General features: G+C 43.0%; 1 protein-coding gene across 1 annotated transcript; it reads left to right on the top strand.

The window, feature by feature from the left end:
* Positions 1-19757: 19757 nt before the first annotated feature.
* Positions 19758-21858, top strand: LOC147673875 (leukotriene B4 receptor 1-like). The gene is made up of 2 exons (XM_086946426.1): positions 19758-19910; positions 20554-21858. Exon 2 carries the CDS (start codon positions 20581-20583, stop codon positions 21607-21609), a length of 1029 nt encoding a protein of 342 aa, XP_086802552.1. The 5' UTR covers positions 19758-19910; positions 20554-20580; the 3' UTR covers positions 21610-21858.
* The last annotated feature ends 970 nt before the right edge of the window (positions 21859-22828 follow it).

Consider the following 22828-nt stretch of genomic DNA (forward strand, 5'->3'; position numbering starts at 1 on the left):
TTACTCCAGTGATTATCCCATAAAAGCTGTTTTTAACTGGTGGGGCTGCTATAGCTGGATCCTACGGAATGGCAAAGTTCGGATTATTAACTTTAATTGGTAACTTTTGACAGGAACTGGCCAAAATATTAATTCAAAGACTATTTTTCATATTTAGTAAAAGTCCAGTTCATCGATGAAGTCAGATTTTTTATTAATATTAAGGAACCAAAACTTTGACAAAGTTACCTTTTTTGCTGCCTGGCGCCCTTTGAGGCTAATTTGCATCAGCTCTCCTTCAGCTGCCCATCAAGTGCTTGACAGTAATGAGGTGGGAAAACTACTCCGAGCGTAGAACAATGGCTTAGTCCTGGTGACAGGATCAAATGGGTCGGGGGCATTTGATCCCTATCATCTCCGAAAGGAAAGTTGGGATGGACCCAAGAAACATTATCTTGAAAGGGACAACTGTGAGCACTGTTCCCTGTAAGGTGCGTGCGCACCTATGTCATCCGAAGCGCGAAGTGTTGTGTGTGTAGCGTGCGCACACAGCACCTTTGTGAGGATGTTTGCGCCACCACTTTTAAAATGCGAGGGGCATGAAAACAGTAATTTCCTTCTGCGGTAGGCTGAGGTGGACCACCGTGGAAGAGAACACGAGAGGCAGATAAGTTCAGCAGCAAGTGCCTTCTGCACATGCTACATTTCTTTTGTTAAAAAGGCACGGCTGCGCTGCAGATTGTGTGCCTTTTTTAAAGTATTCATGTTAATCACAGCACCCGTCATGCACTGCAATTAACATGAATACTTTCACAAAGGCACACAATCTGCCCCACAGCCACTCCCTTTTAACAAAAGAAATGCAGCAAGTCTACAAGCATGACATGCTTACATGTGATTCTGAAAGCACATGTCATGCTTGTAGACTTGCTGCATTTCTTTTGTTAATAGAGCACCTGCTGCGACGTTCCTTGCCACCAGCAATGTTGAGGCAGTATTAAATATGCCAAGATAACTCTGGTGATTAATGTTCTGCCTGGAGAGAGATCGGAGTTTTCTCTCGTGGAAGTTTTAAGATAGCGCAGAGGGTTAATATGCCATGCAGAACACAAAATGAATAGAATATAAAATGGGTTAGCGGTTACTACTTTTGTCAGAGGTCATTTTTATACTTGCAGTTTATAAGTTAAAATCCTAGCAAAGAACAGTGAATTATTAACTGTCATCAAAGAACTTCATGCATACTGCAAGGTAGAGATTAGAGCGTTATGATTTTTTCCCCAGCCATTCATTAACTCAATGTTGCAAAAAGGGTTCATTTGGATACTGATGGAGCGCAATGGTGCTCTAAAATTTGTAGTGGTGCATCATAATCATGGATAGTTTGCATCTGCATATATTCCTGTGTTTTATTAACTTTGATCATTAGAAAATGTGCTTTAATAACAAATATGCAAATATGAGCAAGTGAATGGATAGAAATTATTTCGTTCCATGCAAAAGAATCGAAATGGCATTCATTTTGGAAGCTGTAACCTTTAGTATATTGCAATTGCCTAATGAAAAGTTTATGTGTAATGTGATGCATTCTGATTTAAATGTGCACCATGTTAAAGTCTGCACGTGAAATGCCTAATTGTGCTTAATGTGTAATAATTGTAGATGCTTGCATTGCAAATCATTGTTACTCTGTGTGTATAATTTGATATTTAAAGGCCTAATTGAAATGTTCACATTGTGTATATGAAAGGCTTATTCGTTTATTCTTATGTTGGCCGATCTATGTAGGCCAGCAATTGTAATTTCCCTGGTAAGCTCTCACATTTGGAGGTAGTCAGCAAATTTCATGAGTATGCAAGGTTTTTCTGTTCTCACGTTTTAGTTGCAGGTGGAAGAAGCTGCCCTTGTTAGTTAGAACTAACAACTTTTGTATTAGGAGTTGGGCATGGAGGAGAGACGATACATTTTGAACGGAATGTCGATAAATGAGAGCCGGTGTTCTTTCTCACAGAGGAGGCCTAAAAATCAAGGTCATCAAGCTGAACACTGGAAGGAGTGTGGAAGACGGTGGAAGGTTACCTAGGAGAGGTGCCCGTTGAGATGAGGTGATCTGTGAGTGTGTTTTACATCTTTGCGTTTTGTAGTAGGGACAGTGTCCCAGGGTTGAGTTAGGAGAAGGAGGTGAGGAGATTAATCTGGAAAGAGCATCTTAGATCGAGCTCTGTAGCTTTGGCTACTGGATCCATACAACGTGAGTGTACTTCTTAGGAAATATTCACGAGCTGACACCTTTACTGATCTTGTCTGGGGAATGCTAAGTAGGGATGTCACTTTAGAGATAGAGTAGGGATAGTCTAATGCTTTTCACTTTTCAGCCACAGCTGAAGTCTGACTTAAATATTGGAGCAGTCCTTGCTTGTGTTTTGTTTTTGGAACTTTTCATTCTTTACATGATCCATCAGATTAAGCTCACTCATAGATATGGTTTTGTATTAGTCCCTATGTACTTTTACAACCTCGTCTTGAGGTGCTTGTACATTCAGTTGATTTTGGCTTTGTAATAAACCCACTAACTTGGAGCTCGGAGTCTGTGACCCTTTTGAGTTTTAATTGTTACAGACTGTTGAATTGTCTAAAATGAGTTATTTTTCCCCTTTACACTTCTCAGCAGGTAACAAAGGCCCATCAACCCAGGGTTCCTAGTTATATTCAGGTCGCGGATCATGGCCTTATCAATTCAAAGCGATTCTTATTAAAGAAAACCCCTAACCTTGGTGTTGCATTTTAAATTCCAAGTTTGTGCTTCTCCAGACAAAGCACTCTTAAACTATACAGCCTACCAGTATGAATGAAATGTCACCCCTACACCTTGCAGTCCTCTGTCATATGTAACATTTCTTATACACTGATATACATATCTATGATTAATTGTCTCTGTTTAATGTGTGTGCAATTTAAAGTGCTCTGACATCCTACATTGCTATGAGTGGTGCTATAAAACAAAGTAAATGCATCTCAGAGAGAGTGGTAATAGAGACTTGAGGGGCACTGTTAATGGGTATAAGTGAGGGAATGCACTTGCACAGGTGCTCATTGGTGGGCATCAACAAACACTGTTGCACAGGGTTCCAGCATCGCTAAAGCCGGGCCTGTGCGGGAAAGATTGTGTGCCTCTGAGAAAGTATTCATGTTAAGTGCAGCACATGACTGATGCTGCGATAGACTCACACAATCTGCACTGATATTTGTCGCTGCAGCCACACGCACAGTTGGGTTCCTGGTGCACATAGCCTTGGCTGCAGTGCACAGAGACCTTACACTGCCACAACCAGAGGGAAAAGATTTGAGGGAACATTGATTGTGAGGCCTGTCTATTTATAGGTTAGTGTAAAGTGATAACAGCAGAAAGGAAAGCATGTTTTCCCCAAACTAGCCAGCCTGACTTTGAACCCAGTGGAAGGGAAGCTACAAACACAACAGATTTGAAGTGGACGGGGGGGGACTTCTCATATCCCTGGCTACACCTCTGGGTGAACACAGGACCCCTGCACAAGGAAGAAATACCCATCTTGGATTTTAAGAGTGAGGGGCACTGTGCAATTGTTTGCAGTAAGGCAAACAGGAAGTGCTAAAAGATGGGTAGGGTTGCCCTTGAGAACCTTACCCCATTGCTTAGGAAGAAACCATGAGTCACCCCAACACACTAGCTAATGCTAGTTATACATTTGGCACTCAAGGAATCCTGTTCAGAACACTTTCTGAACCTGTGGAAGATCAGAAGAGGACTTGATTTGCTGTCTGTGACCTTAGAGAAGAGGACCCCAGAATGACTGAACCTGCTCCCTCTTGTATCCATGACAAAGAAGTAGACCACACGGTTCAGTTTGCTGATGTCCTGTGTGGCTACAGGGACACAGGCCGTTGCAAGAGACCTTTTTTTCTGACATGACCACATGACCACTTCCAACTGGAACTAGACTGGAAATTGCTGGTGGCCATTGCTTGAGGTGATTCCTGGCCTCTAAGTGTTATCCCTGAGGTATAGAAAACTTTAGAAGTGACCCAGAGGAGCTATTCCAGAAACCCTGAAAATTTGGGAACATTTATGAACTTCCAAAGCCTCCAGCGCTGTCAGGGAGACTGTGTGGCAAAGCTAGCTGATTTCAATGTGCCTTCATCAAACCCAGTTCAGGCTTGAAGCCACTGGAGGATTTTTGCACTCTAAAAAAAGACTAAGTCAGAAGGTAAAATCTTTGACCAAGATGAACCTGCTTAGTGTATCTGACCTGCAGTCCATAGCTGTCAGCCTGAAATTGCATCTAGGTCTCAGTCTACCGTTTTCATAGACTATCATGGGCAATTAGCGCGTTTAGGTGCTATTTTTAAATAAAACATTAAATCCACATCTCTGATGCCCCTTATTGGATTTTTGGATTCTTTGGTGTCATTTTGTTTATCAGACTTTGTTCTTTCTGATTTGCTGTGTGATGTGTATTGTTTGGTGTTTTGACTGTATTACTATTTTGATACTAGCCTAATGCTTTACACATTGCTGTAAATTAAGCCTGTCTGCTCAGTGCCATAGCTACCAGGGGTTTGAGCTCAGGTTAATTTAGTGACTTTTGGGATTCACTATGACAAGATACTGGTATTATTACTTGAAGTGGGTGGCCTTCCATCCCAAATAAGGTGGATGGCCTCCCACTTTCTTACACATAGCATAACCTCATGACCAACACAGTCGGAAGGTGTGCCACATTCTGACCAATATTATAGGAAGATGTTTACATTGAACCAGTTGCCAAAAACACATGGAGCTATCTCTAAATTGTGAATACCATGATCACGTTAGGCAGGAGCTTTAGATTGTGACCCCCTCTGGCAAAGTGATACATACAATAAGATGAGGTTTTTAATTGTGAAAGAAGTTTTACTTTTTTGAATTATGGGACAAGTACAATAGGAAGGATTTTCCCTTCTGAACTCTCTGACAAATGCAATAGGAAGATGTTGTAAACCCCCCAATCTGGAGGTGGGGGCACATCCAGTTAGGGCTCCTGAACCACTTTGGAGAAAATGAAAACAGACAGGTGTGTATCACTCTTCTCTATAACCGGTTAGGCTAATCCAGATTCACAGTTTTATGAGTAAGATAGCTCTGCCAGAGAGATTGTTATCTGTAGGGAGATATGCAAATATAAATATGCAGACCCTCACCCTAGCCTCGGGAAACAGCAGAAACAAACAGCTACTGATATTATATATTGGCAGGTTATTTATTATGTACACACAGCAAATAAATCGTATGCATCCCATAGTACACACACCTTTTGCCCTGTTCCAAACATTTTACAGACAGGGTCGGTCGAGCAGCAATCTGCCAGGGCTGGTTTCTGTTCCCAGTCCGACCCTGGCAGACAGCCAACCCCTTGTGGGCACTCTAACCACTCATGGTGTTCAAGCCCCTACTGCACACAGTCTTTGCATTGTGTACCACTCTTCACTGAGAGCCCCCACCTCCTGACACTCAAGTCCTCTTAGCTGTGAAACCCCTATTATGCATGGGTTTCACCCTGTTCTGAACACTTTGCAGACAGCCAGCCTGATGTGGGTAACTACCCACACACAGAAAAGCATCTCCTTCAAACCATCGGCTTTAACTTGTACACAACCCTGACAGACATCCCATCCCTCCAGATACCCAAGCCCTCCTAGGTGGCTAAAACCCTACTAAGCATGGCTTTTGCACTGTTACGAATCCTTTGTGGATAGGCAACTGCTCACCATGTGGAATCAGATGCTCTGAAGCATATTCATTCTAACACACTGGGATTTGTGCAGGAGGTTAGTATCAATGGGAGGAAAGTACCTGCCATGAGGGATACTGGAGCCTTCCGTACTATGGTTGAGAGGAAGTACCTTAAGCCTGAGGAGATACTCTCTGGAACTAAGGATACAGGGTTGGTATCCAGTGAAGAGGGCATGAAGTAAAAACCTGCCAGTTTTGATATTGTGGCAAGGTAGCCATGATTAAAGTCGGGGTAAGGGAAAAGCAAGAAGCTGGATGTTTCTTGGGCATGATTTGATTGCCCCAGGCTTGGTGCCAGGACCAGAAGCCTTTATGGCTTGGACAACATCAGCTGTGCTGACCAGAGCACAGGCTTCATCACAGACTCAGAGTGAGGTTGAGATCATCTCTAATTTGCAGGGATCAGGACAAAGTAGTTCACAAGAAAGGGCAGACTCTGGGAAGGCAGTGGCCATGGAGATCATTGCTTCTACTCCAAAGGGAGAGGAGTCCAAAGTGGACCACATGCTGGAATCTGGGTCGCTTCCAGAGTTGCAAGGGTTGTTAGCTCCTGGAGGGCCTACCCCAGAAGATTTCTGCAAGGTTACAAGAGGAGCATCCTACCCTTGAGGGATCTGAGAAGGAAGCCCAAGAACAGGTCAGCAAAGGGGTGGTCGGGAAATACAATGTTGGCTGGTTTACTTTATAGTTAACTGGTAAATCCTGATCCAGGTACTGGCAGGAGGCTAGTAGCTCCGGTTCCATTAGTGCACAGGAACTTCCTGTTGCCATAAGCCCATTAAGTGCCCTTAGCAGGATGCTTAGGGATTAGAAAAACCAAGGACAGGTTACACCCTCTGTTCTACTGGCCAGGGATGCACAGAGACACAAAGCGGTTCTGTAGCACCTGTCCAGTTTGCTAGCTGAGCGGTAAGACAGAAGGGAAGACAAAAACACTAACCAGTTGTAGGTGTTCCATTTGAGAGGGTGGGAATACATATAGTTGGTCCATTTGCCCTCCTCAAAATCAAGCAACAAGCATATCTTGGTTGTGTTGGATCATATCACCAGGTATCCTGAAGCTGTACCTCGAGGAGCATGACTGGTTCATTGGAGGGCTTTAAATCACTGGTTGTACCACCAAACAAAGGCAATCAGCAGGCACCCTGATCATCTTTGAAGTTGAGGTCCTAGCGGTCACAGTCTCTCTCACTAGGGATACCCGCATGTGGAAGAGTGCTCCTCTAGGAGGCGGGACTCCGCATCTCTCACTTTTCAGGGGGCTGCACACAGGTGGACCTTGTATTATTTTTCTGCAGTTTAAGGTGCTATGCTGATTTTTGCCCTCCGCACAACCTACAACCAAGGGTTTCCAGCTCTGGCCCCAGCGCCAGTTGTGTTCTCTTTTATATGCTGAGATAGAGGTAGTGTAGGAAAGTGCCCTTTTTGTATGGTCACCCCACCACAATTTTTGTTCCAATACTGATGATTATTACTCTGATAGTACCCTAGAGTCTACTGCCCAGACCCCAGTGCCAGCACTCTCTCCCTAAAACATTTATGTGTAAATTGGCAATTCCAATTGACAAGGACTTTAACCCCCCCCCCCTCCTTATAAGTCCCAAGTACATGGTACCAGGGGTACCTAGAGCATGGATAATAAAGGGATTCCACAGGGCCTGCAGCATGTTTGGGCCACCCTGAGTGACCCAGGTAAACCACTGACAGCAGGACTGCCACTGCAGACTGCAGGAGCAGTGCAAACTGCTCAAACTCAACTCTACCCTCACCATGTGTGGAAGAATCAATGCACTACCTTAACTATATATATGTCCCCTTTAAGGAAGGCCTCCTAAGGCCCAGGAGACAGGATGCAGTATATTAGAGGTGTGGACATTAAGTGGAAGCGTATATGTCCCTGTAGTGCCTTTTACAATTAAATGCAGAAGAACAAATGATGGACGGAATACTGCACAACGCAAACATTCACCCACAGTCACAAAGATCTGGATTTAATTCACCATTCTTTTGCTCACCACGCTCCCCAGTTTGGACCCAGCCATATGAAAATCAGAAACAAGCATCTTGGGACCGGTGTTAATGGATTTAGGCCCAGATTTCTGTATTGGGGTGAATCTATGACATTGTTCTGCATTCTGTCTATCAATTGGTCTTTTTTGCACTTTACAATTAAATGACACTATAAGTGATAGACTGTCAATAAAATAACATGGGCTGGCACCAGGGCAAACACAAGGTTGGCAGCTCCATTATTGTACCACCTAATTATGTTGTGGTTGGTATCAAACAACATGCCTTCTCACCCCTGGCACAAATCTCATGTCGAGGGCGATGGGGCATGCACTCAGGTGGCTATCGTAGAGGTTGCCCACCTAGTTGCCCCAGCTTCTCTGTGCTCTTGCTGGCAGCCCGCACTTGCAGGCGCCAAGACAGGATTCTGTTCTCCTGCCTGTTGGTTTGATCACTTCCAGGAGTCAGGAACAAAGGGCTGGGCAGGAAGGAGGTCACACCGTCTCCCTCCCAGGAAGACTATTGAAGTGGTACATGAAGGTGGTGAACTTCAAAGGCTGCACCACTTCTCATATGCATGACGGCTTTTCTGCCAAAGGAGGAAACAACCCTACCCCTGCCTCAAGCACATTTGCACCCAGGCAGGTGGAAAATTGGGTAGGCAAGGGTGTGTACACACCCAGAGGACTAGTCACACTTCATGGGCGGGGAGCCTAGTCTGTACACTGAAAGAAAGGTTCTGCCATTTTTAGAAGTGGCAGATTAGAGGGTTCTAGGTAGAAAAGGTGACCCACATATGAAATGTAGTCATCTTAGGGGCGGAGGACTAGCCACTGGGGCAAGCAGCCCATTGGCCACTTGCACCCACTCCCCTAATGCCCCTACATCTAGGATTTAAGGGCTACCCCTGACACCAGAACCTCAGTTCTGAACAATCTGCATTGAAGAGGACAAAAGAAGAGACCTGTACCTGCGACAACAGAACTTGCATAAAGCAAAAGTGGGATACTATGCACCTGTGGCAACACTCCTGGAACTGCTTTCTTCCCCCAAAAAGAGGGACCACATTGGAAGCCTGAAGCACCCTTAGACACCCCTGGACTAGTGGCACTAGTTCCCTACAAACTGGAGGTAAAACAACGCTCCTGATCCAAAGAATCGCTGGCCATCAGGCACTCCATAGAATCGCCCAAATCCAGATGGTCTTCTGCATTGTGGGAACTGCAGTCCTGCATTCCACTAAGATATAGGTATATACTCTGTTTCCTGGGACCACTGGACGCTGAATGTTTGTCGGTCACAAGTTCAGCAACAGACCCCTTCAATCCACGCAGCACCTAGAGCGAACTCGATCCAACCCCTGACTAACATCAGTAACCACCCTTTTTTGCATGTTTGCATCTTGTTAGCAATAGGACTGTGTAAGCGGTAAAAGCAGCTCTCCCACAGCTCCCCTTCAGCACCAGAGGCATCCAGGGCAACTCAGCACCCTGGCTCCAAGGGCCAGGTAAAATTAAACTGACTGTCGTGGCTTGCTCCTGGGACCTGCATCAAATTTACACTGCAAGGGTGCCACACAACTGGACCTGCAAGTGACCAATTGTCACTAGTGGTTTTTCCCATTGTCCTCAAAGTTGAATTTTCACTGTATTGTTTAGCGCTGATTTTATATTGCTTCTAAAATCTATAACTCTGGGTATATGTAGTTGGTTCAATTCATTTTAGTGTCTAAATTAAGATAAAAATACACTCTCTTTTTAAAAATTGGTGTTGGATTCGTCTTGAGGCATGTCAATTACTTATCCTCCATGTTGGTACTCTGAAATGCTTAACACATGTTCCTCTAGTAAAACCTGACTGCTCTTTGCCACACTACCAGGACTAAGCTAAGGCTTGCGTGGTGAAATCTAACCAGCATCATCACATAATACTCCACCTTCCTAGAGGTGGGATTGCCCCATGTCATCTCATGAGAATCTATGCCTTCTATGGCCCGTCTGTCATTAACACCAATCACCAAAGTCTGCAGTGGCTGTATCTGTAAACTTCCTTGTAACTCTCCCACCGCACCACCACAGGCCACACTGCTCATCCACAAAACTCATTCAGCTCCTGATCCTCAGCCATGTACCTCTGTGCAAGTCCTGGGAGCCATTGCATACGGTATGGTAGTCAGCTCTCTGCAGCCCAGTATAGTGACAGTGAGACTCTCTGCCCACTCCTGTACATTCACAGTGACTCCCTCTTGCAGGATGGTGGATACCTTCAGGTTAGCAAATTATCCCTCAGAGAATGGAGTTTTCAAAAAGCTCAGCTCCAGTACATGGATGTTGCATGGCCAAGCAGCCTATGAGCTGGGGTTCTGGGAAGACACATCCTCTTAGGTAATTGCTCTAGACAGCCCCCTAAAACGTGCTATGTTCAATATAATGCTCGATACAATGTGACTAAAATATACCAAAAGTTGGGATTTGATAAATTGTCAAACTGCTTTTACGGTGTATATTTTAATTGTCCATGCAAGAAGATTCATGTTGAGACACTTGGTCAGTAAAGGGCAGAATTGAAGAGCATGTTAGAGAGATCAGATAATACGTTGTAAGATTTTCCATGACTGGTAATGCAGTATCACATTACAGGTAAAATCAATCTGATGAAACGTTCTTTGGATATAATCGATCAAAGGAAACACAGAAACCTAATGTCACGCAATTCGCATACAATATGTTTTTTCATATCGTTTTTGCTCTTAAATTGCTTGTTTATATGTATTTTGGATAATGTTTATTCTGGTTTAGTTATTGGATGCCCCATGCTCTCGATGTCTACAGATACAGCATGTCTCAAAGAGACAGTGCAAGCGCTACTTAAGCGAGATCAAAAAATCATGCTTTCTCGACCAACATCTAGCTTTCTGCAAAATTTAGTGTAATTCCATTCAGCAGTTCAGGCTGTAGTCTTGTTCAAAAAATGAAAAATCCCCATAGACATAACAAGGAAAAAACTCGTTTTGGAACCCATCTTTTTTTCTCGGCCCCTTTTGACGGATCACCTGAGAATTTTAACACAGCTGCTGAACCAAAAAGGAGTTCCTTTTTTGTGAAGATTTGTCTAGTGGCACCAAAGTTATTGGCAAAACAAAAACCGCCAGTCGGTGTTTTGTGTATATATATATATATATATATATATATATATATATATATATATATATATATATATATATATATATATATATATATATAGATATATAGATATATATAGATATATAGATATATATATATATATATAGATATATAGATATATATATATAGATATAGATATATAGATATATATATATAGATATATATATAGATATATATATAGATATATATATATATATATCCAACCAAAGACCCCTTCATGAAAAAAGCCAGAGGACACAGCAGGGAGCTTTCGGGAACGCTTTAATGACAGCTTGGTGTGGCATAATGCATTTCGGCATTAGCCTTCCTCAGATGCCGATAGCATGACCGGGAACACACCTCCTTGCACCCTTGATATTCTCAGGTACTCCCAATCAGGGGAGGTCAGCTCGCTCCGCCTAGTGATCACTTTCAGCTGCAGTTCAATATTGAAAGAACCACAGCTCCCATGAAACACTGTTCTGGTAAGTACCATGTGGGGATGAAAGCTGTAAATCCTGGCAAGGAGTGGGGATATTGTAAATGTTCAAAGCTCCTGCGAATGACAGTCCAGCATTCCCAACGTGTTCCAGCCGCATTACCAAAGTCAAAACGGGGCCATGAAACTGGGATACAGTGATCCCGCTTCCCCGTGAAGTCACGGGCTGTGCCTGACAGTGGCCACTTTCCTGTCTTGAATCTATGGCGGTCCTGCGGTATCCAATCCCTCGGGTGAACAACTGCAACAATGCCAACATTCGGAGGACACTTCATGGAATGGGTGCTCTTAACGTGGTACTGGCAGGCACGTAAACTATCCAACCAAAGACCCCTTTGTGAAGAAAGCCAGAGGACACAGCAGGGAGCTTTCTGGAACGCTTTAATGACAGCTTGGTGTGGCATAATGCATTTCGGCGTTAGCCTTCTTCAGATGCAGATACCTTGACCGGGAACACACCTCCTTGCACCCTTTATATTCTCAGGTCCTCTTAAACACGGGAGGTCAGCTCGCTCCGCCTATTGATCACTTTCAGCTGCAGTTCGATATTGAAAGAACCACAGCTCCCATGATACACTGTTCTGGTAAATACCATGTGGGGATGAAAGATGTAAATCCTTGCAAGGAGTGGGGATATTGTAAATGTTCAAAGCTCCTGCGAATGACAGTCCAGCATTCCCAACGTTCCAGCCGCATTACCAAAGTCAAAACGGGGCCATGAAACTGGGATACAGTGATCCTGTTTTCCCGTGAAGTCACGGGCTGTGCCTGACAGTGGCCACTCGTCTGTCTTATATATATATGGAGTAGCTCTCAAAAGAACTGCTTCAAGAGGCGGCACTCCCGTGGAACTGTGAAAATGTTATTTGTAATCCAAAAGGTGGTGTGTAGGCAAACAAACGCATCTGCGTATCGGCTATAACAGCCTTGTTCACGATATATATATATGTAAGAATTTAGAACTCTTTCAGAGACATTCAAATCTACAAGGGTCTTATGAGAAATTGGAACTCAATGGAGAAGTATCAGAAACTGTTCTACATATGCACAGATTCTAATTTTCATAATCTAGCCACAGCTTCCAATTTTAGTAAACAGTGGCATTTATCAACGATAAAAGAGAATAGCTCAAGCCTTGCAATTTTGGGTAATAAGGCAAATGTATATGTGAATATATTAATGAAGATGTAGAGAGTTAAGAAATTAGGAATATGCAAGTTGTGTACATATGATTTTGTCATACATCTGCAGGTGTTGAACACTAAAACCTATAGTAGAGAAGAGACAAATTGAGTTCCAAGAATAGAGATTAAGTAATTCCCTTCAAGGCAGTCTCTCTTGTTTCTCTATCCACTTCCCCTTTCTCCCCACTGTTATATCATGCTGATGGTTATAATTATTTGTCGGTGTGAGAATTGGTGGAGGGGCATTGGGTGTAGCTTCTGCTGCTGTGGAATTAATTGAACAGGTTTTGACTGTCTGACAACACTGCGCTATATAGTGCTGAAGACAGGAAACATGTGTGGGTGTTGGCGGGCCTTCTCCTTAGCCCCTGTGATAGTCCCCTGCCATAACTGGAGAGTCCCCTTATATGAGGAAAAATTAAAGTTTTAGGCCTTGCACCAAGGTTACCCTGCCAGGTCGAAATGGCAGTTTAAAATGCACATACAGACTCTGCAATGGCAGGCCTGAGCCACAGTTAGGGGGCTACCTAAATGGGTGGCACAATGAGTGCTTCAGGCCCACTAGTGGCATTTAATGTTCAGACCCTAGGCACATGTAGTGCACTTTATTAGGGCTTATAATTAAATATGCCAAATGGGGTTGAGACAAATTTGCTATGTTTAGGGGGGAGAGCACAAGCACTTTAGCGCTGTGGTAAAGTGCGCAGACTCCTAAAACCAGCACAAATAAGTTCAGAAAAATAGAAGGAACCAGGCAAAAAGTTGGGGGTAGATCACCCTAAAACTGACCAGTTTAACAGAATGGAACATAGTACTCTTTTATGTGCTCTTTTGAATACACCTTCAACTGTCCAACTTTCTAGTAGTTAGTACAAGTGCAACGAGGGCAAGGTACTTTCTAGCTGTACTAATTGTATATGAATTGTCCCAGAATATTTGAATTTTCTTTCCATTTTAGATATTTTGGACCAGTTCACAAAGGCATATATGAATGTGTAAAAAGTACCACAGTATTACTAAGCATAATCCAAAACTACTTTGTTGATAGGCCACTTGGATCCCAAACCTTTGGCTGGTAGGCACAAGCCATTCACCTCTAGCATTCCACTTAAAGTTTAGCAGCGTCATTACTGAGTGCAATGAAAGTGGGTCTTCGGGCAAGCATCTCCTCTCATTCTGAATAAGTAAATCCTCAGACATGTCACTTGGTGAAGATTTGCAAAAACCACACATCCTAGCTAAACAATACAACATAAGGCCCCTAGAATGATACACTCCTTTTAGCAACACTTTGACTGACCCAATGCTTGCTTGCAGATATTGAACAGAGTGTGGTATTATAAACAGAAGGTGGGCTAAAAGGGGTATTTAAAAGAAACCTGTAGTAATGATGACACACTGTAACTTGTAATCCAAGTAAGTTTATTCACAGGTAGGACCTTATCAACAGGTAGGTCATCATTAACAAGTATATAAGTCCTGTAGGCAGTGTGTAGGTTGAAATCAACAGCCCACCAGGAGCAGCCTGCTAGCTGCTCAGCCCCTCACACCAACTGTCACTCCTAATCCAGTCACCCAGGCATTCCACTCATGGCCCATTCACCAACATTCCATACAGAAGACACATACTCAGGCTGGGCAGCTAGAGCAGAGAAACATAGGGAATAACAAATCATGTAAGAACACTACAAAACCCTGTAAGAGAGTTACTTATAAATATATTGCACCTGCTTCCAGAAGATGCTGGGCCTTAAGTGGGTCATTAGAAACACTCAAAAGATTTAATATCTTACATTTCTGAAATTTCTCCTTAACGCCTAGTTGTGAGCAATTAGTCAAAAAGAATTACGAACAAATAAAAACAATTACGTAACCAAAATATGTTTACACATTTTTATTGAAGAAAGACACTCTGTTGATCGCAGGTGTATTTCAACGACACAACCTTCCATCAATCTATTGGAAAGTTCACGGCCCATAAAGAAAGACAAGTCAAATTCTTTCACAAACATGGTTTAACTCAACTAACTAGAAATTGCTACACAAAATGGTGTTGCAGGGTAAATTAGAAACAATATATATTTTCCAGCATTATTGCACTGTCCAAATAAAGATGAATGCCCTTAGATGCAGGGTTTTGAGAAAGTGTTTAGAAAACATGGAGCTTGTGATAGAACACATTCATTATAGCTGTCGCTGAAGGTTAATAGGGGAGTACCATGCTTAATGTCTAGCAGAAATTAGCTACATTCTGTTACTTAATGTATCTCAGCAGGGGCAACTATTGAATGATGAATGTGTTTAGATTTCTGAAAGTATAGAATCCAGAATGCAATGTAAGGGTGTTGGAGTGGTCATCAGGAGGTGGATTGCAGGAGATGCCAGGGTGGTTTTAATTGTTTATACTGGGCTACTTTGCACCAATGTCCTAATTAGTAAGTCGTATGCTAAATAACTTCTAGGAGAAAAAACATGGAACACAGTTTTATCCCTTCTACACTAGTTGGCTGCACTATTTCTTCCAAGTAGGAGATGGAGGATACCCATGTAAAATTTAGGACTGAGAGCAATGTGTGCTAATTCTATAATCCGAGCAAAGTGAAAACCAAGAGCAAAGAACATCATGCAGATATCCCATAGTTTGGCACACACACTGAATAACAATCATGTAAAGGAAAAAAGTCCACAAGCAAATGACCACACCACTTTTGTTTGGAGAAAATTAATTTGCAGGTTTATTTGGTACGGTAATGGGTTAACGTACCTGAGATCCAAGGATCGGCAGTGAAGGTATGAACGAAACTGGCTGCTCACCTGATTAGCCAAGGAGCACCAGGAATTCACGTGGGGTTGGACCTTTGGAATTCACAACACATCTGGACCCCAAAGTCCAGGAAAAACAAACTTTTCCACATAGGGTACAACTGCCCATGGGAATAATGGGACACAGCCGCTTTCATCCTGTTGGCCCCTCCTTAAGGACTCACGGGGTATTGTGTGGCGTTCAGCACCAGTGTCCTATGGATCACCCTGTAACCCCGCTGGTACCGTACAACAAGAGAAAAGCGAACATCACAACACTTGGCTTATATCAATATTCATAACGATGTTGATAGGGATGAGTGGCAGAGCGGGCTTCCCTGCACATGCTCGCCCAAAAAAGAATGAACCTGGAAGTTGTCAAGTATACAAAGGAGGGCCCAACTACGCCCTGGCAGGGATTTAAAGTAAAGGGTTTAAAATTCTTCACCGGATGTGAGCAGTCCCCCAAGCACCATGTCATGAAGGACGAGGCACAAGGAGAAAGGTGTACAGCCTAGCAGACGAATACTCTGCAAAGCTGCTGCCTGCCAAAACTGTTGCCCTGTGTGCAACGCTAGCAGCCACGCTTGTGCACAATATAATGTTATCAGTATAATGTTGTCACTATCGAAGGGTAGTTTCTAAGGCATACTTCTCGTGACTGTAGACTGTGTCTTTTTCCCATGCTTGCTCTTTCCTGGTGTAGGGTTCAACCCACGGGAAGGCCAGCCCCCCCAAAGACAGCTTCATCAGGTGCATCTCAGTTGCAGCTCTCCCATTCCCTGTCAGAACCCTGGGAACTGAGCATTTGTAATGAAGCCAGCCTGCAGCCTGTGACAGGTCAGATGGGCCTGGGAATGGTGTTTTCCATTGGATTATCGCTTGTATCAGGCATAGGAAAGAGCCAGGTGGATGCTGGGACTCCGGTTGTGGTATATGGAGAAATGAACCTAGTCACTTTCCAGCAAAGTGACCTGGGCAGGAAGGGGAATTAAATGAGGCGCCGGTGTGGAAGAGGTGCAGCTTCTGAATAAGGCTCATCACAAAGAACATTAGATGGAGACAAGAGATTTGGACTTGATTGTCTTCTGATGTCAGATGGTCCTGACTCATCCAAAAGGTACACAAGCTTTGCACTGCACACAATACAGCACTGGAGATTTTACTGACACAACATGTCAGGTGCATTTGGGGAAATGTTGGACCAGAGAAGGGAGGGCGCAGCAACCAGGAGGAAGAAGTAGAGTTTAAAGCAGCAGCAACTCCTCTGCTATGGCGGAGGAGCGTCAACCCCCACCCACCCTGCCAACAGGCTAAAGAAAAAGAATAGGAAAACGATAATAAAAACACCTTTATTATCGTTTTATTTTGTTTCCTGGACAGTCAATGGTGGCGGGGCCAGGGGGAATGACAGGCACTGAGGGGAGTGGTTGCACACACTGCCTTCAGTGCGCATGTTGGTTTGGCCGGCTGTCTCAGGATGGCCAAACCGACATGGGCACTGAAGCTATCTCCAACCCGAGCTGTGTTGTTGTTGAAGACAGAAGCACAGGCTCCCGGTCTCACTGGGAGCACAAATTGAGGGCACTCAGGCCAATCCTGACGCTGCTGTCATGCTGACAGCAGCATGAGAGGAGCGTCAGGATTGGCAGAAGGGGAGTCTGGGAGTCTGTACCTGCTTTGGACTGGAGCCAGAGAGGAGATAAAGGCCAGCGATGCAGCAGGAACTTTTTTTGTGTCCATCGTCCCTGGCCCCCTACCCCCAGCTCGCCACTTCGCCAGGACACCAGCCACTACTGGTTTATAGGGGCACTCTGTAAGGATAAAAAAGAAAAACAGGGGTATGTGGGCATCATAAACAATATAACAAATAAATAAAATCAATAAAGGCGCCGGCTGCTGAAACTATTGATCGCTACACATCTCAGTCATGGCTCGTTCCCTTCAGCCTACAAAACGACAGCTAGAGACGCTTTTTCCAAAAGCGAAAACTTCAGGGGAAAAATAGCACAAATTAACTAAAAGCAAAAAGTAGAAGCAGAGGTTACAATTCCAATGTAACCCTCATACAAAAAAGCAAAGAAAGAGCAATGGCTAGCAGGGCGAGCAGCCAGTCACCCTGGGGAATGGAGGGTTCTTCCAGTGCATCTAGGGACAGAAGACATTTGATGCGAAGCTGCTCCAGCAAAGCAGGGAGTTTTAGACAAAGGGTTCAACCACTGACAGGGGGATCTCCCACAGTGGAAGCCAGCTCTCAACATGCTGAAATGTCAATACTCTAAAATTGTGATGGAACACAGACTTTACCTTCTGGCTCAGCACAAACATCAGCCTGGTTGCAAAACGTCTGCTCATTAAGAAAAAAAGGCTGAATGTGGTCAAGAATTAACACACAGCTTTGTCGGTTGTTCCTCTTTTTCACATTCTCTTCTGTTTTTCGATGCCTCTAGGGTAATTTAGGCACGCTGGGAATCATCGAGTTCAGCAGCATACACACAATTGTGCAGACATTGTCACGATCATCCTTTGCACATGAGTGTGCAGGAGCGCCAGTGGTCACCTTGCACAGTTTAACCGTTCTTTGAGGGTCAATTCTCCTCACATCGGCCGCTTGCATTTTCTTTTATTCCCCTTTGGTGGTGACGTTATGACCCCCCTCCCTTGAAACGGGTTCTCTGGCTGTGGACTCTGTCTAACTCTCTGGTAACCTCAGTCTGTCTGCATAATAAACAAGCTGTAAACAAGAATCGCATTCTAAACCACTGGCGGCTCTACAGAAGGGGCCCCATGCACTCACCCTTTTTGTCCTGCTGCCCCCATTGTGAAGCACAGTAACAGCTGCTGGATGTGCGAGGAGGTAACACCGAAAACACCGCACCTTGCCGCACATTCATTTGCATAACCGGCTTTCATTGGAAAGCAGTGTTGTTTGCTTAAAATGTTTAAATCTGACTTTGTATGTATGTGTTAATATATCTGTAGCTAAATATACATATATATGAATATATATACATAGTCAGATTTAAACATGTTAGACAAACATATGCATATACGTGTATCTTTCTTTCACTCTCTCTCTTTCTCTCTCTCTCTCACTCTCTCTCTCTCTCTCTCTCTCTCTCTCTCTCTCTCTCTCTCTCTCTCTCTCTATATATATATATATATATATATATATATATATATATATATATATATATATATATATATATATATATATATATATATATTCCAACAAGAGTGCCTGCTGCTTAAGGACACCACTCCACGAAAAATAAGTTCACAGAACCCTTTATTTTGTGAAACCAGCTCAGCTTTCCAATTGTTCATTACCTTCCCTGACGCGTTTCAAAGCAACATGCTTCTTTTTCAAAGGGAAAACACAATCTGTCAGCCACAGATCTGCACAGCACACTCTCCAGCCTTCAATTCTTTTTTTCATCAATTAACCTCCCCAGAGGCCTCACTTAAGCAGGTGTGGAAATTCGTGTGCATTCTGGGGTTTGAAGTTTTTGTGCTGTGCCCAATTCTTCCCCTCCAGTGGGGTCTGTGTATTTGCTTGCAAATGAAATTTTTAAAACAGTGTTCATTATCCGGTTATTTTGAGCCCTCCAGTGGGCCTCAGAAAGGCATGCCCGTTCCTTTTATTTATTTTATTCCTCGTGCTGCAGACAGGTTAAGCACAGTTCCAACCTTGCAGACCCATCATTTAATGGCGGTGCATCCTCCACGGTGAGGCTACCGTGTATGAAAATTCCAACAATAATAATGAACAATTGGAAAGCTGAGCTGGTTTCACAAAATAAAGGGTTCTGTGAACTTATTTTTCGTGGAGTGGCGTCCTTAAGCAGCAGGCACTTTTGTTGGAATATATATATATATATATGTATGTATATTCCAAATTTTCTAAGCGAAGACGGAAAACAATTCCACGAGCTTACTGGTCAGTATATATATGTGTGTATATATATATATATATATATATATATATATATATATATATATATATATACACATATAAAATATACATATACAAAAATAAAAAAATAAAAAATAAAAATATATATATATATATTTTTTTTTATTATTTTTTTTTATCCTGATTGGTGGCCCAATCAGTTTATTTGTGACCCCATTTTGTGTCACACCCCCTCTCAAAAAAGCACCTCTAGAAACGCAACCGGCCACTAAAGCTGCTTTAGCAGTTTTTTGTATGTATTTTTTCTTTGTGGTTGTTTTGCTGTAACTTCATGTTTTCACTTCCCCTGACTCAGAGATATTCCTTTGGTGACCTTTCAAGGAAGCCAGTCTCCTTCTGCACTTTTCAGGGAGAGATAGAGACCATGATACCGATGTATTTAATTGTTCTTTTAGTACAAATAAGAGCCAAGAAGCTTTCTTAGAATTCTACTCGACTACTATGCATATGAAGTGATCTAAACGTCTACAGCCATCCTGCAAGCCAAGAGGTAAGATAAGATATTTGTTAAAACCGGGTTACATTAACTGTGGTGACTATTTTGCTGCTGGTGCATGTTGCAAAGCTTTTATCAGGTTTCCACTTGAACTGCATACAAGCTGCTGGACATTACTACTGATAAAACCTATAAATTCAATGTCCGCTCATACATTCTAAATATTTAAATACTGCTCACACAGATCTTTGTACATGATACAGCCTGACGTATTGCTTCATAAATAACAACGATCGTTTAACAGCTCCTGCCCTAGAGGCGGGTAATGCTGAGTTCACTTGTGTGTAATATGCTGCTGTACTGTACCATGTTTTGTTTTGATCGTAGATAGAAGGTTGTAATTGTTGTTGCATGCTTCTCATTAATTTATAAGTCAATGTCTCTTTTGTTGCTCCATGCAAATGGGCATCTGGCATCCACTTTAGTAAATTAGACAGCTTGGTAGCATCTCTTTCTGACGTAGCACGATAACAGGAAATCGTTTCAGAAGCTGCTATTAGATTAGCTTCCATTGTTACAATGAATGGTCTGCTGTTCTGCTTGGCAGTATCTTGCCAAACATAATTTATTTATGAAGTCTATATGACAGTGAAACGTTGAAACATGAAGAGCTCAGAATACACCCTCTTTATTTCAGACTGCAGAAGAGCCGTAGCCTACGAGAATGAAATCGATGAACAAGACGGAGGAGAGCGTGAGCCCTGAGCACATAACATGGGGATTCGAAAGGCCAACAGTGTGCGCCATATTGGGATTGGCGTTCTTGATTGGAGTGCCGGGGAATTTCATTGTCATCTGGAGTATCTGCCGGAACCTGAAGCAAAAGTCATCCACTGTCCTCCTGATCCTCAACCTGGCCATATCTGACATCTTGGTGCTGGCTACCCTACCCGTCTGGATTTATTCCTTTGCCAACCAATGGGTTTTCGGGATCCCCTTTTGTAAGATCTTGGTCTACGTTATCTACTGCAGCATGTACAGCAGCGTGTTTTTTGTGACTGCCCTGAGTGTGGAGCGGTACCTGGCCGTGTTTCATCCCTTCTCCATGCGCATCTGGAAAAGGAACTCCTTTGCCCTCAAATTCATCCTCCTCATTTGGGTCGCGGCCTTCCTCTTCGGAATCCCCATCCTCCCTGTGCAGGAAACCGAGGAGCTGGGAGATGCTTTACAATGCACATGCCGCAATTACGCCTCAGGGACGCAGGCGGCAAGTTTACTTCTGCTGGAGACCCTGGCCGGCTTCGTGATTCCATTCTGCATCATTTGCACGTGCTATGCGTTCATTGGCAGGAGGATACGGCAAATGACGTACACAGCTAAGCGCCGGTCGGAGACCCTGATCACCAGCGTGGTCATCGCGTTTGCAGTGTGCTGGACGCCCCACCATGTCTTTAACCTGCTCTCCGTGGCTTCGGTCCTGCTTGAGACATCCGACCCTGAGATGGCAGCCACGCTTGATGACATCACTCATATGGGTGTCTTCATATCTGGGGCATTAGCATTTATTAGTAGCTTTATCAATCCTTTACTCTATGCTTTTGCTGCCCGGAAATTCCGCAATCATGTGAGACTAGATAAGTGCGCCAAACTATTTGAACTATTGAGCCAGAACACTAGAGAGGAGAGTGAGAGTGTGAGGGAGTCGTCCCATATGAAAGAAACGAATGAAGTGTTTGCATTGTCAGACAGATGACGTGTAGCTATGCTGAAGTAAAGTGCAGTATTTTACCCTCCATGTATGGACTGCAAAACTGGTATTGTAAGCTTTACCCAAAAATATCTCTGCAGATAGTGTCCAAGGGTTCACAATATTTTAACTTATAGAAACGTATTCAAATTCATTAATAATTGGACTGGGTGTCTCAGCAGAAAGAAATATGTTGGTGTGACAACGTTTGGTATTTGTTTTGTGTGGAAATTGATTAAATGGTGTTTTTTTGTACACCTGTTTTGAAGTTTCTTTTATTTGCACGACTGATCCAATTACAATTTGCTGCGAAGCATACTCTCACAAAAGATCTGTCTAAAATTCGAAGAATACCCCCACATAGTCATTTTCTATAGGGTTCAAGAAAGAAGGATTATTAGAACAGAAAGACTCCTTAAGCTGCTGAGATGTCACATTTCTTTGCTGTTACTGTGAAGTTTACCCTAGGTGGCACATTCTATACTTACAATGAGATACATGACATACGTCGACTACAGGTTATCGTATGGGATTACTGAAAGCAAGGTAGACACCTGCCATTCAAATCCCACCAAAACGTCACTGATTTTAAAGGTAAGATAGCAGGCATCTAAACATATGTCCAGCATGTTTTTCTCATATATATATGTATATATATATATATATATATATATATATATATATATATATATATATATATATATATATATATATATATATATATCTCGGTGGCCAGTAGATAGAGTTAGGACCATGTTGACCATGTTTCTATAGCAAAAGCATTGTTGACTTGCCTATATCCTAGGCGTCGTAAGATGAATCTACACAAAAGTTTTCCCAAAAAGTCTCATAGTGAATATTTTTCTGCATGGAAAGTTTTGTGGTGATCCGTCAAGCGGGGGGTGAGAAAAAGGTGGGTCAAAAATAATACAATTTCCTATGTTAATTCCCATAGGAGCTTTGACCATGACTACAGCCCAAACTTCTGGACTGAATTAGGCAACATTGGCCAGGAAGGTAGATTTTGGTTTTCAGATCATGCTTTCAGTTATTTGGTGTAAATCCGCTCAGTAGCTGTTGAGAAATTTAAGGTAAATCAAATAAGGGTATTTGGGTATGCCATACAGGATGCTGTTTTGTACTTAAGACATTGACAGTTTTCGTTTTGAGTTGAATGCGTTACGTGTGCACTTGTAGGCATCTATGCCATCTATGCCATCCCTAA

The sequence above is a fragment of the Lissotriton vulgaris genome, chromosome 12 (assembly GCF_964263255.1).
Source record: "Lissotriton vulgaris chromosome 12, aLisVul1.2, whole genome shotgun sequence".
Lineage (NCBI taxonomy): Eukaryota > Metazoa > Chordata > Amphibia > Caudata > Salamandridae > Lissotriton > Lissotriton vulgaris.